General features: G+C 32.3%; 1 protein-coding gene across 3 annotated transcripts in view; it reads left to right on the forward strand.

The window, feature by feature from the left end:
* Positions 1 to 16,449, forward strand: part of PAPLA1 (Phosphatidic Acid Phospholipase A1) — an 84,584-nt gene that overhangs the window by 63,809 nt on the left and 4,326 nt on the right. For 2 of the 3 annotated variants that reach the window (XM_072545668.1, XM_072545669.1), the window contains exons 2-9: positions 11,788 to 12,186; positions 12,422 to 12,927; positions 13,061 to 13,190; positions 13,242 to 13,576; positions 13,633 to 14,197; positions 14,253 to 14,426; positions 15,077 to 15,271; positions 15,329 to 15,675. In XM_072545668.1, coding sequence (XP_072401769.1) covers positions 11,788 to 12,186; positions 12,422 to 12,927; positions 13,061 to 13,190; positions 13,242 to 13,576; positions 13,633 to 14,197; positions 14,253 to 14,426; positions 15,077 to 15,271; positions 15,329 to 15,675 — 2,651 coding nt within the window. Of the gene's footprint in view, positions 1 to 6,827; positions 6,978 to 11,787; positions 12,187 to 12,421; positions 12,928 to 13,060; positions 13,191 to 13,241; positions 13,577 to 13,632; positions 14,198 to 14,252; positions 14,427 to 15,076; positions 15,272 to 15,328; positions 15,676 to 16,449 lie in introns of those variants that run through there. The other variant, XM_072545670.1, reaches the window with a different exon arrangement.

Here is a 16,449-nt window from a genome sequence, read left to right on the forward strand (position 1 = left end):
TCGCTAATTCCTATGACTTCCCATATTATATTTTCAGTTTCTTTTTCTAGTTCTACAGCTATATGTCGCTATATAAAGCGTTGTTGTTTTATTTCGGTTTGAGTGTGTCTTTCATCTTTCATGTTAGGGGATGTATGTATATATAAAACTATATTTTTATCTATATATTTGACACCATCTACGATCTACCAAGATTTTGCCAAATACACAAGCTATTAAAAATTGTATAATTGATATAACTTTTTTAATTATTAAGCAGTTATAAATAGTTTAAGTACTTATAAACTATTTTTAGAAGCAAGCGTATACAATAAATCTCATTTTAACGATAAAAAAGGTTATTACTTTTTTAGTATGAACATGTAATTCAAAAAGGTGTTATTTGTTTTTACTTCAGTGATATTTAAAGTAAATTAACTAATAAGTTCATATAGAATGCCTTTTCCGACTGTTAGTCAAAAGGTTAAGTTTGTTGGAAGAGAAAAATTGTTATTTATATTATAATTATTATCATATTTAGTCATCATTGATGAGTTTGCAACTATATGGTTAATATTTACGACAGGTAAAGATGTGGTTTAAATCTGTTATAAATTCTTTGCCGCGTGTGTAAATGTTGAGAAAATTAAGAGCGTAGGCGCAAAATTTCGGGCCAATGCTTTTTAAATGCATTCATTTTTTTCGAATCCTGAAAAAACTAACAAATATTTTTGAAAAATTTAAACGCAAAATGAAAGACTACATTATTACTGAGGGCCGAAAGTCCCTGAAAACTTCTATAATGTTTATTTTAATAAGTTACAGGGGTGAAAAAAAAGAGAAAATTTAGTGTGATTTTTAATTTCAAATATCTCATTCAAAAAAACTTTTTATTTATTCTAAGGGACTTTCGGCCCTCAGTAATAATGTAATCTTTCATTCTGCGTTTAAATTTTTCAAAAATATTTGTTAGTTTTCTCAGGATTCGAAAAAAAATAATTACAATTAAATTTGGCATTGGCCCGAAATTTTGCGCCTACGCTCTTAAGGTAAATTGATTATTAAGTTTTTGGGATAATTCTGCATAATGAGTAGCGAGCGGATTTATATGCGATCAATTTTGATGAAATATGCGCATAAATGTGCAGTAAAAACGAAATATGCTCGAGATACGTACAAAAATTCAAAAAATGCGCAGTTCGAGAAACCACATATTTTCTGTTCTATTCTGGCGGGTTTTATAAAGATTATCTTTCAAATAAAAACAGTATTTTTTATATATACGCAATTTGTTCAGCTTTTTTACAAAAACTGATATCAATAGTCAAGTGGGTACCTATTTAGAATAAAACAACAATATGACTACATATATCTTCGATTATAAACAACTGCAATGTGTTATTCCAAATTATTTACGAGGAAACATTTTCTTTGATCTGATAAAATATTTTTATAACTTGAAAAACCCCTTTCAATATCAATAGAGGCAATTGGGGCATATTTAAAATAACTTGTTAAAGCCGAAAATTCTACACCAAAATCAATTTTAAAATTCTATTAATAATTGTAGAATATATTCGAGATATAGGCAACTAATACATACTATGAAGGGCCTGATGGAGATCTCATCGAATTACTCAAAATTGTGGATACTGAATCTATTGACCTCCTTTTGGACCATATATAGAACAGGTATAATATCTCAAGAATGGATCCAATCGACATTTGTTCCAAAAAAAGCCAATGCGAAGGAGTGCAATGAACATCGCACCATAGCCTTAATGAGTCATGTCTTGAAACTGTTTTTAAAAGTAATTCAAAATATAATACATAAAAAATTAGATGAAGGCATAAGTAATACACAAATGGGATTTAGAAAAGGTCTGGGAACACGGGATGCACTGTTTACAGTGAGTGTTCTTTCGCAGAGATATCTAGATATGAATCAGGAGGTATATGCCTGTTTCATTGATTTTGAGAAGGCATTTGACAGAGTGCAGTATAGCCGGCTCAAAGAAATTTTGTTAAATAAAAACATAGACAGTAGAGATATTAGAATTATAAGTAACCTGAATGTGTTGCTTGTGTGAGTCCATTTCAAAAGGTAAAAGAAATAATAAGTTAGACTTACTCACAATCAATAAAATTGTGAGTAAGTCTAACTTATTATTTCTTTTACCTTTTATAAGTAACCTATTTTGGAATCAAACAGCGAAACTCGACAAAGAGGAACAAAGTGCGGATCTCACTAGAAGAGCAAGATTTGTAAAGCTCAGTTGGATACGGAAAATACCTTTGAGCAAAGTGTTCAACCAGTACTCCTTCCTATCATTACATATTGATGTCAAAGCCGAACACTAATTAAGACAAATTGACCAAACTCGCCCCAACAAAAAGGGCAATGACAGGTACACGACTATCAGATAGGAAGAAGAATGACTGGGTAAAGTCAAAAGTCGAGGAAATCTGAACAAAAATTGCCAAACTCAAATGGAGCATTGCATGCCACACTGCTAGACAAAAGGACCAACGTTGGAACGCCACAATGGAGACGCTACAAAGGTAGACGATCAAGAGGAAGATCAAAGATGAGATGGGTAGATGACAAATTGGAAGTATGTTATTTGGTACATATGCACTACACGTACAGCCACTTAGACCAAAACATAATCGGGCCCAACTTTGTCGTCCGTGACAAATTCCGTCATTGACCGTCAAAGTTGGGCCCGACTGTTGGTGTGTGTTTGTTGACCGTCAAAAGTAGTTGTTACGTCCCGACTCGACAGGTTGGGTATGGGGAAGTCGACTGTCGGGATTGTACAACCAAATCAGTCGGCCTGACCGTCGGGTACAACTATTTTTGTCGGTCAATAAGTCTACACACACACCAACCGCCGGGCCCAACGCTGTCGGTCACGACAGTTGAGCGGTCTAATCGGGTGGGTAGAGGGTTTAAATGTCATCGTCAAGAGTATATAAAAAGTTATAAGTGCCATGATTATTGGAAGGAGTAGCAGGAATTTAAGTGCCGATTTGTTACGACCATGACAACAACCTCATCTAAGACATTGGCCAGAATAGAAAGTTAAATGATTGTATCTTCATATAATATTCCTTACTTGTTATTTTAGTATTATGTCAATACCCTGTATGTAAATTATATAAATAATTATCTACCTAACTTGTACGTTATCTGTGAATTGCACAGAACTAAGCAATATGTTATGTAGTCTGCATACAAAAACATGAAAATAAATATTTAAAGCCGGATGCCACACGCCTCGCAAACATTAAATTTATCTCGGGATTTTTACTTAATGATAATTAACAACATGGTTTAAAAAAAATTGAATGAACCTAATCAGTGACGTCTGTATTCAACTATTTTAGTTATACTGTATTCTTACTGATCCTAATCGAATAACCTTATCAGACTATTATTAAAACAATAAACATTATAGTTTAATGTTTACATTTTGTGTTATTTTAATGTGTAATTTCACATTTTTTATTGGTTTAATTTCTGTACTGGGGCAAATTATTTTAATATATTTGCCGTTTTCTCTATGTCTTCGTTTTCTCTTCATGGTCTTCTATGTTCTGTTTATTTTCCCTTATCTTGTTATTGAAGTGTGCTAAATCTAAGCTAGATCGACCAAATAGTTTGTAAGTTATTTAATTTGTTTATCCCGGAGAACGATTATTTATAACAACTGTACTTGGCCAAACAGTGACTCTAGCGGTATTGAGCAGATTAAGATCGATTCTTTGAGGCTTCAATTTTAAGATTAATTAAAAAAAATTTCTATATTTTATCGAAATTGTTATTAAAAAAACCATTTGAAAAAGAGCCGTCTTTTTAGCTTATAAACATTTATAATAACTTTGATATTTTTTATGTCACGCGCTTGTAAGTAGACTAAAAAATTGTGTTAAAATGTGACAAAAGGAGTTATTAGTAAAACATTTTAAGTTGAACTTTCATATTTATACTTTGGTGGTAGAGATTTCTAAATCAGGACATATTAAATATAGCTTTGTACGAAATAGTAGTCACAGTAAACAATTGGAAGAGTCCATTTAGGTGACGAGAGGTGACCATTATACAACATGTAAATAATAAAAATACTTTATTACATTTTAAACATATTATTTCAATTTAAAAGATACAGAAAACATGCCTGCTGTACCACGTTTTTTTAATATTCTATGAAACTAACAGTATTATAAAGCCTTCTATATTTTCTAAAATCTAAATTTTCGTCACTTTCCAAAAACTAAAATTTAAGCAAAATTATAACTTTAATTCTCGACCACATAAAGGCTTCCTTAAACGCTTGAATTTTAGGTTTTGTTATCTATTTTAATCGAATCTACTACATGGATTTTAATTTACTAATGTTCGTTTGAAAGGTATTTAAAAGTATTTTAATTTACCTGTTTTTACAATTGTTTTCCTTGTTTGGTTAAATTTTGACAATTAATTGAAAATCATAAAATTTTGTGTAAGTTTTCTTTTCGTTTTTTTTATCTATAAAATAGAACTTATCGTTTTGTGATTCATCAAAAAGTTAACATTATAACAAAAAAAAATGAGATACTGTGAGTTAAAATCGGTCCAGTGGACTCAGAGATATAGTTTCCTTAAAGAGTAATGTGAATGGAGTAGTCTTTTGGTATCGAATCCACTGCATTTTTAACCATGATACTGCGTGTTTTTCCGTGTCATTCTTTCTTTTAGTGATTGACTTCAACAATGTGTCCACAGACAAAAAATCATTATTCATCATAACGGTAACCTGGAAAGGATTTTTCTTCCTTGACTTGGCAATAATACTGTACCAATCAGTGGGACAAAAATTTGTTGCGTTTTGCTGTAATTCTCGATAGAAGCAAAATCACAGTCATTGGGAAGAAGGGAATGACCACTTTGCATCAACTTTTGGTCTATGACTTCAATATTATTATCTTCACTTAACACCAGTTTTAATAATTTTTAGGGCTATTTTCCAATTCCTGTTTTGACCGGTACATGTATCACTATACATAACAACATGTTTTACTTCTGACGCTCGTGTTTGTATGTGTTTGACTAAACAAGCGCCAATTTCTTGCGAACCTCTAGATCCAGTTACTTCATCCCAACAATACATGAATCCCTTTTTTGTTGAAAGCTCATGGCAACCTAAATTGTAGACGTACAAATTAGGTTTATAGTAGGCCATTGGACATATTAGACGTGGGAAATTTAAAGATCTATTAGAAGCTGATTTTTCGGTGTCCAATTTCATTGATTCTCGAGTTTTATCAGCTTTGCGTAGATGAAGTTCATGGTCCTGCCAATGAGTTTTAATTTTTCGTGCTCTTCTGGTGATTGCTTCAGTATATTATTAAAAATATCGCATTTTATACAAGTATCCTTCTGAGGTGCACGAAAATGTAAGTTGAACCCCTTATTAAAAGTTCTACGATAAACGTGCTCTGCCACAGGTTCCTTACCTTCGCTTTGAACTTCTATGTATAAATTGTACAGCAGTCGAATATTTAAATCTTCTGACAAACAGCATGTTGATTATTAATTCGACATTACTTGTTAAAGTTGGCCGCCATGTTTTTTTTGTGTCTACGTATTTGTTGGCCCCTCCAGTTTCCATCGATACGTTGCACGTTGTTGTAGGTTGAGCCGTTTAGACGTTACAAGCTTAGTGTCCTTTTGGCAATGCCGCCATCTTTGATTTTTGTGTTAACGTATTCGTTACTCCCTCCTCTTTCCGACGATACCTCACACGTCACAATCCGATAAGCCGTCGCGCCTCCACAACGAAATGAGCCAAAAATGACCAGAATGGACCTTAGCGATTTCTTATGGGATTTAACATGGGAAAATACGCCGTACTCTCCTAGCCCTTTTACTGTGGTGTATATCCCTTGTACTTCACTTTGGGTGGCAAATGTGTTGCCTATCTACATGGTTACTATGTGACTTATAAATTACACCATTATTTGTGCTAATATAAAATACTTGATGCGGAGTACGATTTAGACCTTAACTAAAATTAATGGAAAATGGAGTTACACCACTTGTGCTTTAAGATTTTTTTAATATATAAATTAAGGAACCCACTGAAAACACAAAGTCTGGCGATGAAATCAATGAATGTTACCTAACAAATTCTAAAAAATGCTGAAACAGATGCAAAAAGAAACAATTGATGACCGAGGAAATTTTAGATTAGTGGAAGAGAGACGTCAATACAAAAAACAAAGATAGTTAGATGTGCAAAAAAATGGATAAACAAATAAAATACAAAATTAAGCAAGCAAAAGAAGAATGGTTAAAAGAACAATGCGCAGAAATAAAAGAATAACAGAAACAGAAAAGTCAGAAAAGACATGGTAGTTTTAGCACACACACAAACATAAAAAATAGAGAATTAACTCACAACAATAGAAAAAGAATAAATGTAAGACTTTTATTTCCTAATCAAAGTGTAATTAATTAAAAAAATGGACAGAATACATCAATTATTAGTTGTTCAAAGACTGTGTTATAACTATAATTAACTTTGGATTTATTTATTAAATAAATATATTTTAATACATGCAGATCCGTATGAAAATCGTGGTTTATTTCCAAAGAAATATTTGATAAAAACTGAGATGCCACAAGAAAACAGTTTCAAAACAACAATAAATAAAATATTTGACTATATTTTGATCAAATTTTATCTTTTCGTCGGACGTAACACATTAAGTAAATTTTCTTATTGTATGCCATCAGCTAATCAACAAAACTACAAAACACGTTTTGTTTACTTATGGTTTTATGATTAGGATACACACAATGTTTAAATATATTGTGCAGCAATTCGCACACATGTGATCGTGTACCGTTGTTGCTGTTCTATAAAAATATTCTCTAAAAATACCCAGTGAGAAATAGTCCAATTAAAATTTCTTTTATAGATATAAACATAGAGTTATGGAGACAGAAATGGGTAAGCAAGCATGGTTGTTGCTTTTTTTTTCTTTAAGGTGTAATTAAGATATTTTTCAACTGAAATTCATATATGTTATAATCACAAATATCTTCTCATATATTTGTCGTTTCTGGAGATATGTCATAATATAAACGTTCTCTTTCTTTTCTGTAAGTATATATCATCATAGTTCGTAACTTTGTATTAAATAAAACTTCTTATGTTTTATTGACCTTGGACGTCCATTTTATATATATTTCATTAAAATATTAGATATTTTCATTTTAAATAGATGTTCTAGCGGTGTTGAAACGTAGATATTCTAAGGTTTTAAAAATTTAATAAAGCGACCGAATGAATAATGTTTAGGAGTCAAGTAGACAACGACGTAGTCGTGTAAATTTTCCATTGATTCATGATATCCATTTTACCTCTCATGTGGCAGAAACTAAGCATACAAAAAAGATAGATAAGGAAATGTTAGGGTGATTTTTGTTAAAACTTATAAATGAAACGAACCAGTTGAGTACCTATACAGTTAAGACTAACTTTATTTTGTTCTGAAAGTGAATACAATCTACAGTTTACATTGTACCAACCTTAACTTACGGTAAATGATATATGGCGCTAATATTTTGATTTTGTTTAGTTGTTATCAATATTTAAACACCTCCACTTATCAATAAAACAAAATTTATAAGTTACCTATACCTAACAGTTTCAATAATCTGTTCAGCTTTTCAGCAACTAAACCTTTAGTCAACACGTCAACTGGCATAACATCAGTAGCATATATTTTACATTAATGATTGTGTCAGATATTGGGTCTCTCAAAAAATGAAATCTTACATCAATATGCTTACTTCTTTTATGATAAATTTGATTTGTTGATTAGCTTAATGCACTTTGATTATCGCTAAATAAAGTAATACATTCAGTTCTTTCAATTAAATCACTTAACAAACCCCTAAGAAAAACAGCCTCTGGTAAGACCATATATTCTGCTTCGCAGCTAGATAAAGCTACTGTTTTTTATTTTGCACTTTGCCAAGATATTGCAGATCCACAGAGGTAAATACATAGGATTCTAATATAACGTAAAGGATCTACGATCTAATGTATTGCTTGCCCAATCGGCATCTACAAAACCTTGTAATTCTGAATCATCTTTTGAGTAAATCAGAGAATAGTTAATAGTGTCTTTTAAATACCTCAATACTCTTTTTGTACATTTTCAACGAGACTCATTTTTTAGTCTACTTGTTTGACGTTTATCATTTGAAAACACAAAAAAATCTTCTATATATGTATACTGCTACAACCGTAATTTTATTATTTTCTCTTTTTCTATACAGGGTGTTTCAAAAAAAGGTAACCCCGTCTCTAGGGTAGGTAAAAAACTGAAAAATAATTGGGGTTTACTTAGTAAAAAATTTTTGTAACGCCATCCGTTTTCAAGATACAAGGCGTTAAAGAAAAAAAATGTTACGCATTTTTTACGATTTTGCCGAAACTACTGGCAACATTGTAATGAAATTGTATACGAATATGTTTTGGAAGCTGATACATCCCATGAATTTGTTTTTATATGTGATTCTCATAGAGGGCGCTAGTTACACGGATCGTACTAAGTATTAGTCAATATAACTTTTTTAAGAGTATAATTATTAATCAAAATTTCAAGTAAACTTAAACATCATTCTCTTGGTACTCTTGGTAAAACTCGATACTGTGTACCGTTTTCGGAATATTTTGATTTGAAAATTATGAAGTAATAATTGATGCTTTTATAAAATAGTTAGTAATTAAACAAAACTCACAAGAAGAAAATTAAATTAATGACTAAGAACATAAAATAAAATTCAATTACAGTAAGTGTTCAAAATGCCCTCCGTTTTCGCGAATACACAAGTCTATTCTTTTTTCTAAAGATTACATTAACCTTCTAAACGGTAGGGGATCAGCTATGATGTTATTAAATTGACGTTGAATTCTTTCTTCCAATTCTTGGCGTGAATTTACCTCTGTAGCATAGACTTTTTCCTTAATATACGACCAAACTGCGTAGTCCAAAGGGTTAAAATCGCATGACCGAGGAGGCCAATGAATCGGAGCTTCTGCACCTCTACCAATCCATCGATTCGGAAAATGATTACTCAACCAAATTACGACACCTTCTATCAAAGTGTGGTGGAGCTCCATCGTGCATAAAAAATAAAGATCTTCGCTCGTTTAGCGTTAAATCTTCTAATATCTCGAATAAGGAATTGTTTAAAAAATCAAGATACATATCCACCATTTAAATTTCCAGGTAGAATATGATAACCTATTAATTTGTTACCTAAAGTTGCTGCCCAAACATTAACTTTAAATGAGTGTTGGTAATGTGATACCCTTTTGACTCGTGGATTCTCATCACACCAGTAGTGTGCATTATGGGAGTTAAACATACCTTGTCGCGTAAAGGTGGCCTCGTCCGTAAAAAGAATGCATTTAAAAAAATTTGGATTGTGGGCTGTCCTTTGTTGCAATGTTTCACAAAAATCCACTCTAACCGGTAGATCATCTGGCAAGAGCTCTTGGACTTGTCTGTAATGATAAGGATGTAATTGCTGTTCTTTCAGTATCCGCCAAGTACTTGAAGAAGAAGTATTTGTTTGTCTTGCTATATTCCTTACGCTAACTGAATAACAAGGATTCAAAACTCTAATTATTGTTGATTTATCGTCATAACAATCAATAAATGTCAGATTTCAATGGCACACTTGGAGAAAATAGAGGTATACCTATTAAAACTTTATCATTACTACCAGTATCAATTATTACTTCATAATTTTCAAATCAAAATATTCCGAAAACGGTACACAGTATCGAGTTTTACCAAGAGTACCTTTTTCGTGTAAAATTGAATGATGTTTGAGTTTACTTGAAATTTTGATTAATAATTATACTCTTAAAAAAGTTATATTGACTAATACTTAGTACGATCCGTGTAACTAGCGCCCTCTATGAGAATCAGATATAAAAACAAATTCATGGGATGTATTAGCTTCCAAAACATATTCGTATAAAATTTCATTACAATGTTGCCAGTAGTTTCGGCAAAATCGTAAAAAATGCGTAAATTTTTTTTTTCTTCGACGCCCTGTATCTTGAAAACGGATGGCGTTACAAAAATTTTTTACTAAGCAAACCTCAATTATTTTTCAGTTTTTTACCTACCCTAGAGACAGGGTTACCTTTTTTTGAAACACCCTGTAGATACAAGGGTCATGTTTTGATTTCTTATAATTAATATTTTCGAAACCCTAGAAGACTATTTAAGCCCATAAATATCATTATTTAATTTTAAACATTTGTTACCTGCTAAAGCAAAAACCTCTGGTGATTGCATGTATATTTTCTCTTTCAAATGACCATTTAGAAATACTGTTTTAACATCTAAATGAGCAATATCCAAAATTAATTTTATAGAACGTGAAAAAAGCAACCTTAAGAAGAATGTCCTATTACTGTCTCCGCACACATATGTTACATATTCGCTTAAGTCTTTTCTTTTTCTTACCTACTCGTTCTGACTTTGTGTGTACTTCTTGTAATATTTCAGGTAAATAGGGTAAATATCTTCAAAGTCTTTATAACTCCAGTTATCTTCCTCATTGTAGCTCGATTATGCGTCACTAAAAATATTACCGTGTCTTCCATAATTTATACATCTCTGCTTCTATAAACTCTTCGGTGGTTGGAACCCTGTATCTTTTTGTATTTTCAAAATCTTTATTAACTTAAATATTTAATTTGTACACACCATTTATCAGTATCCATTTTGTACACATCATTTATCAAGTCGTTACGATTAGTTCAGAATTTTTGTTAAATATTTTGCAACAATTATTTTCAAATTTAACTGAATTTCCATTCTCTATTAGTTGGCTGACAGATAAAAGGTTAGTTGTAAGCTGTGGAACACAAGGAGCATTTTGAACTACCATAGTAAAATGATTCTCACCAACAACAATTGTTAAATCCAAATCACCTGAATACTTTACTTTTGCTGTGTTCTTGTTAGCGACTATAATGTCACCTGTATCACTTACTCTTTAACATCACTTTCTATGTCCAACAGTTTTGTTTTGATTGAATCGGTAGAAATCACAATTCTCGAATGTTCGATCGCCGTTATCATTGGTGAAAAACGATCAGGTAATCCCGCCAAAAGTAGCGAATCCACTCATTGTTAATTTTAAAACCAGTTTCACTCAATATTTGTCCTTTTTCAACTATTTGGTTCACTAACTCGCCATTGAACTGCAATCTTCCAATCTTTTAGTTGAAATTAGACTCCTCTATAATGTATTTGTATTTGTTTCACAAATTATATGGTCTCGATGAAAAGCACATTCGGTTCATTATCGTTTAGATTGTGATCGATGTGTTTTCTTGGTTGGATGTTTTGGAAATCCTGTTTTAAGTGACTTTGTCGCCTCTTCAGGACAAAAGCACATTGACATAATGGCAAATAATGACCGAATTTGATGCGAAATGGATAAACAGCATCAGCGAGTATGTGATCCCAATGAACATCATCCTCTAGTAAATGTAAACTTGACAGGCTTCTCAATATTGACCATTGAGTGTCCGTAGAAATTAGAATGAAGTTAGTCCACGAACATTACTTAACTAATAATAAACGCAAGTAAAAGTATTCTTCATTGCTCACAAGGAAGCTTTTGCCACATCCTAATTAATTAAATAGGGAAAATATTTTTTTCTGTATTTCCTTGTTTACTGATAGTTTTTTGTTTACCGTTTTTTTTTTCTGTTTCAGAACAAATTTTAAACGATATAATCTCCGGTTCTTCAAAATCAAGTGAAGTTGTTCCGAATCAAGAGATAGAACCAGTTGTTGAATATCAACAGAATCTTCCCGAAGGGAGTAATCAGCCAGAATTTAATTATTCACAACAATTACCAGATCTGTCAACTTTGCAGCCTCACTTAAGTGCTGCACCGCAACATAGTTCGCACTTGTCTTCGGTATTTTCATCTTTTTCTAATATTTTGAATATTGGAGGTTCTAATAATAACCCTAAAGAAGAGGTGATAGTATCTCCACCTGCTGGAATAGAAAGTCTTATTAGCCAAAGTAACAACAACCCTGAGCCAGTACCGCTTTTTTCGGCCAATTTACCTGAATATAGTATCCAACAGCCTCCTCCGTCTACAGGTAAAATATATAAAATACTAATTATAATGTTTAATCAAATACTGTCCTAGTAGTTTTATTGATTAAATTATTCTCTAATGTTTACAATTTTATAAACTCGAATGTAAACATATACTAGGATTAAACCAAAACTATGTTAACAATATTTGATTACTAATTTTTGTATTATTTTCATGCTGTTATTATTAAATAACAAAACCAAACTTTTATATCTCACATTTTTATTGTGTTTTAGGCCCAACAAATCAATTTAGAAGAGCTGGTCTCAAAAGACCGGCTTATGCACAAGTACCAGGTTTATCTTCAGCCCCCGCACCACCCCAAAATTTGAATGTCCAAAATATTCCTCCGCCAAACCTTCCCCCATTACCTCAAGCAGCGTCAGTGCCATCAGCAGCATCACAAAACTTCTTAGTACCAACAGCGCCTTCTCCATCCACTTCCATATCATCAACTTCCAGTATAGACCATATAAATCAAGGATTGCCAAACCAATTTAAACCAATATCTCCGCCTCCTTCTAATTTGCAATCCTTCCATCCTATCTCCCAACCTTTAGCTCCTGTGCCGGTACAACCTTTTGCCCAATCTGTATCGATAACGCATCCATACAGAAATATAGTAGGCCCAGTCATGGATGCCATACCAGCTAGCGAACTGTCACAAAATTCTAATTTCAGTAGTTCCCTCGTGAATTCTCCAGAGGCTCTGCCAAACAATAATAACGCAAGTGATGCTAGTGTAAGTACATAATGATTTTATTATGTAATTTTTCCCTTTCATTTGCCTTAGTAGCTTTTGGCTTCGGTTCAAAAAATTTTAAACAGTGTTTTTTTGTAAATTGAATTGAGAACTCATGTTCTTTATATTTTAGCCTCCTGTTAACCAAGTATATAGACCTGTCTACCATCACTGGTTTCATCAGAAAGAAATAGAGGGAAGGAAATTATGGGAACCGTTTTCTATGTTGGATTCATTGGCTTTAGAACAAGCTTTCATTTCAAGTAAGATACTTAATAATCTAAAATTTTAAAAAATAATGAAATATTTTGTAGACGATTTAGATCCAGATAGAGTGATTGCTACTGATGGCGGTCGTTATGATGTGAATATTTTAAGAAGACAAAGGAACTCTGTGTATTGGAAAGCGAATCCCAATGAAGTACGAAGATGCTCTTGGTTCCACAAAGCCAGTTCAGACGGAAGGTTGGTCCCATACGAAGAAAATATCGCTACAATGTTGGAAGAAGAATACAAATCTGCGTTTGAATCTAATAAGTGGCACAAAACAATCGAATTACCTCAAGGAGAAAGTATTGTCTTTCATGGACCTGATGTTTTAGTACTTTTCTCTCCCACGCAGGTTCCTGACGCATGGGGCAACACAACAGTATGTACACAATAAATGATGGTGACTAAGGGAAATTAATTAATTTTTTTTTTCAGAACCAGTCCCGACCTAGAGTTGTAAAAAGAGGTATGGATGAATTTGATATAGATGAAGGAGAACCTGCTCAAGTCGATCACATCTTGTTCATGGTTCATGGCATTGGTTCAGTCTGTGATTTAAAATTTAGAACAGTAGAGGAAGTAGTTGATGAATTCCGCAGTATTGCCTTTCAGTTAGTTCAATCTCACTATAGGTCGTCCTGTGATCAAGGAAAAGTCAACCGTGTGGAAGTTTTACCTATAAGTTGGCACGATAGGCTACATTCCGATGAAACTGGAATCGATGACCAATTAAAAAGTATTACTCTGGAGAGTATACCGAGACTGAGAGGCTTTACAAATGACACCTTGCTCGATATTTTGTTTTATACTAGTCCCATTTACTGCCAAAAAATTACTACAACTGTGGGAACAGAGCTTAATAGAATATATGATCTTTTTAAACAAAGAAATCCTGATTTTAAAGGGGGTGTTTCACTTGGTGGTCACAGTTTAGGCAGCCTTATACTCTTCGACCTCTTGTGCCACCAGCAATCTAAACCTGAATCTGACGGAGAAGAAAGTAAGTGTATTGATATCAATAAGTGTACCATGATGTCAAAATATATAATTTGTAGGTGATGAAATCCTTTCTAGCAGTCCAGGCTCGGCCAAACCAGCTCCACCTCAACGAAAGATGAGTAAAAGAATAAGCTATATGATGGGTGCCATCGGTACGGGACAGCCGGAAATACATTACACTCGACTTAATTTCGAACCCAAGAATTTCTTTGCTTTGGGATCTCCAATAGGTAAGTACCTAACTTTCACAACTGATTAAAATTATGATTACTTAAAATTATTATTGTTATTATTACTATTCAGTTAAACACCATCTCAGCAGTAGGCTGGATAGAATTTACCTCTCCCAAATGTATTAAAAGAATAAGGAATTTTTCACAAACATTTTTTAAATTTTTTAGTAGTTGGTAACACGTTTATATCAAAGCAGTGACAAGTTCTCACATTCAGTGAGTAATGACATACCAAAGTAAAGTACAGACATGTTACATTCTCTTTTTGTTTTAATTATTGTTTTACTGAAGTAAGCTTTATTTGCTTCTTATTGTGAGATTCACGTTCAAGATTTATGTCGCGTTTTTCGATAATCCGTTGTATTCGTTTATGAACATAAACTTTTAATAATTAAATTGTTAATAATTTAAAACAAATTAAAATAAATTTACATTTTATGGTTATTTAAATAAATTGAAGCCAATAAAGAAAATCACATTAGTATGAGGTATTTTAAATGCGTTTTGAGATTTAGTGAAATTAAATAGTTTTTTCAGTATAAAAGGTTTTCCAGTAAAAGTTTTCCCTTCTGTCGTCACTCACCAGTCGCAATATATTTTTTAATATTGTTTATTTACTTTTGTTCTGTATAGTATTATATTTCTAGGTATGTTTGTGATCGTGAGAGGTCTGGACACATTAGGTGAAAACTTTTCGTTGCCCACTTGTCCAGCGTTCTACAACATTTTCCATCCATACGATCCAATTGCATACAGGATAGAATCTTTAATCAATCCAGAATTCGCAAAGTTAAAACCAGTATTGATTCCACATCATAAAGGAAGGAAACGAATGCATTTAGGTAATGCCTGTTACTAAAATAATAGTTACGTGTAAAACTTAATTTTTACCATTTTAGAGTTAAAAGAGACCATGACACGAGTCGGAGCTGATTTAAAACAGAAAGTAATCGATTCTATGAGAAGTACTTGGAATTCCGTTTACCAATTGGCAATGTTTCACAAACAATCCCCTCCTAGTTTGGAAGAAGAGGTATCTAAGGCATTTAAAGATCAAATGGGGCAACTGGAAAACGACTCTATGCAGGAATCTACGAAAACTCCTGTAGGAAACTTGAATAGTGGAAGAAGAGTCGATTATGTTCTGCAGGAAGCACCTTTTGAGTTCTTCAATGAATACGTGTTTGCCTTAACGAGCCATGTTTGTTATTGGCAATCCGAGGACACCATATTGATGATGTTAAAGGTAAATTTTATCTTTGTAATGCTAAATTTCTAAATTCTAAATACATATATCTTTTTAGCTTCATAAATGTGCTATATTTATTGTTATTATTTGACTCACTTTCTATGTAGTGGTCTCTCTCTTTCTCTCTTCTCTCTCTCTCTCTCGATATATATATATATATATATATATATATATATATATATATATATATATATATATATATATATATATATGTTCGGATAAGTTTCCGCGGTCAGATAAATGAAAATTACTGAGTTCTCGGGAAGAACCGCGTTGAGAATTTAAAACTAATTTTCATATATATATATATATATATATATATATATATATATATATATATATATATATATATATATATATATATATATATATATATATATATATATATACTATTACAAGAATTAATATTAAACTCATACCGCATACCTCAAACGAAGAAGTGCTGCATAGAATAGGCAAGGAAAGAGAACTTTTTAACACAGTAAAATTTAGAAAAACATCATACCTAGGCCACATACTGAGAAATAATAAGTACCAATATGCCCAACTTATAGTGAAAGGAAAAATCGAGGGAAAGAGAGGCCTAGGAAGGAAAAGACTATCGTGGCTTAGAAACATCCGACAATGGACAAGGCTAAATTTTGAACAGCTAATAAGAACAGCTGAAGATAGAGAAGATTTTAAAATTGTAGTAGCCAACTTCCATTGAGGAGAGGGCACTTTAAGAAGAAGAATATTAAACTCAACAGGCTTCCGCTTTGAACCTCGTCG

Source organism: Diabrotica undecimpunctata, chromosome 10 (genome assembly GCF_040954645.1).
Source record: "Diabrotica undecimpunctata isolate CICGRU chromosome 10, icDiaUnde3, whole genome shotgun sequence".
Taxonomy (NCBI): Eukaryota; Metazoa; Arthropoda; class Insecta; order Coleoptera; family Chrysomelidae; genus Diabrotica; species Diabrotica undecimpunctata.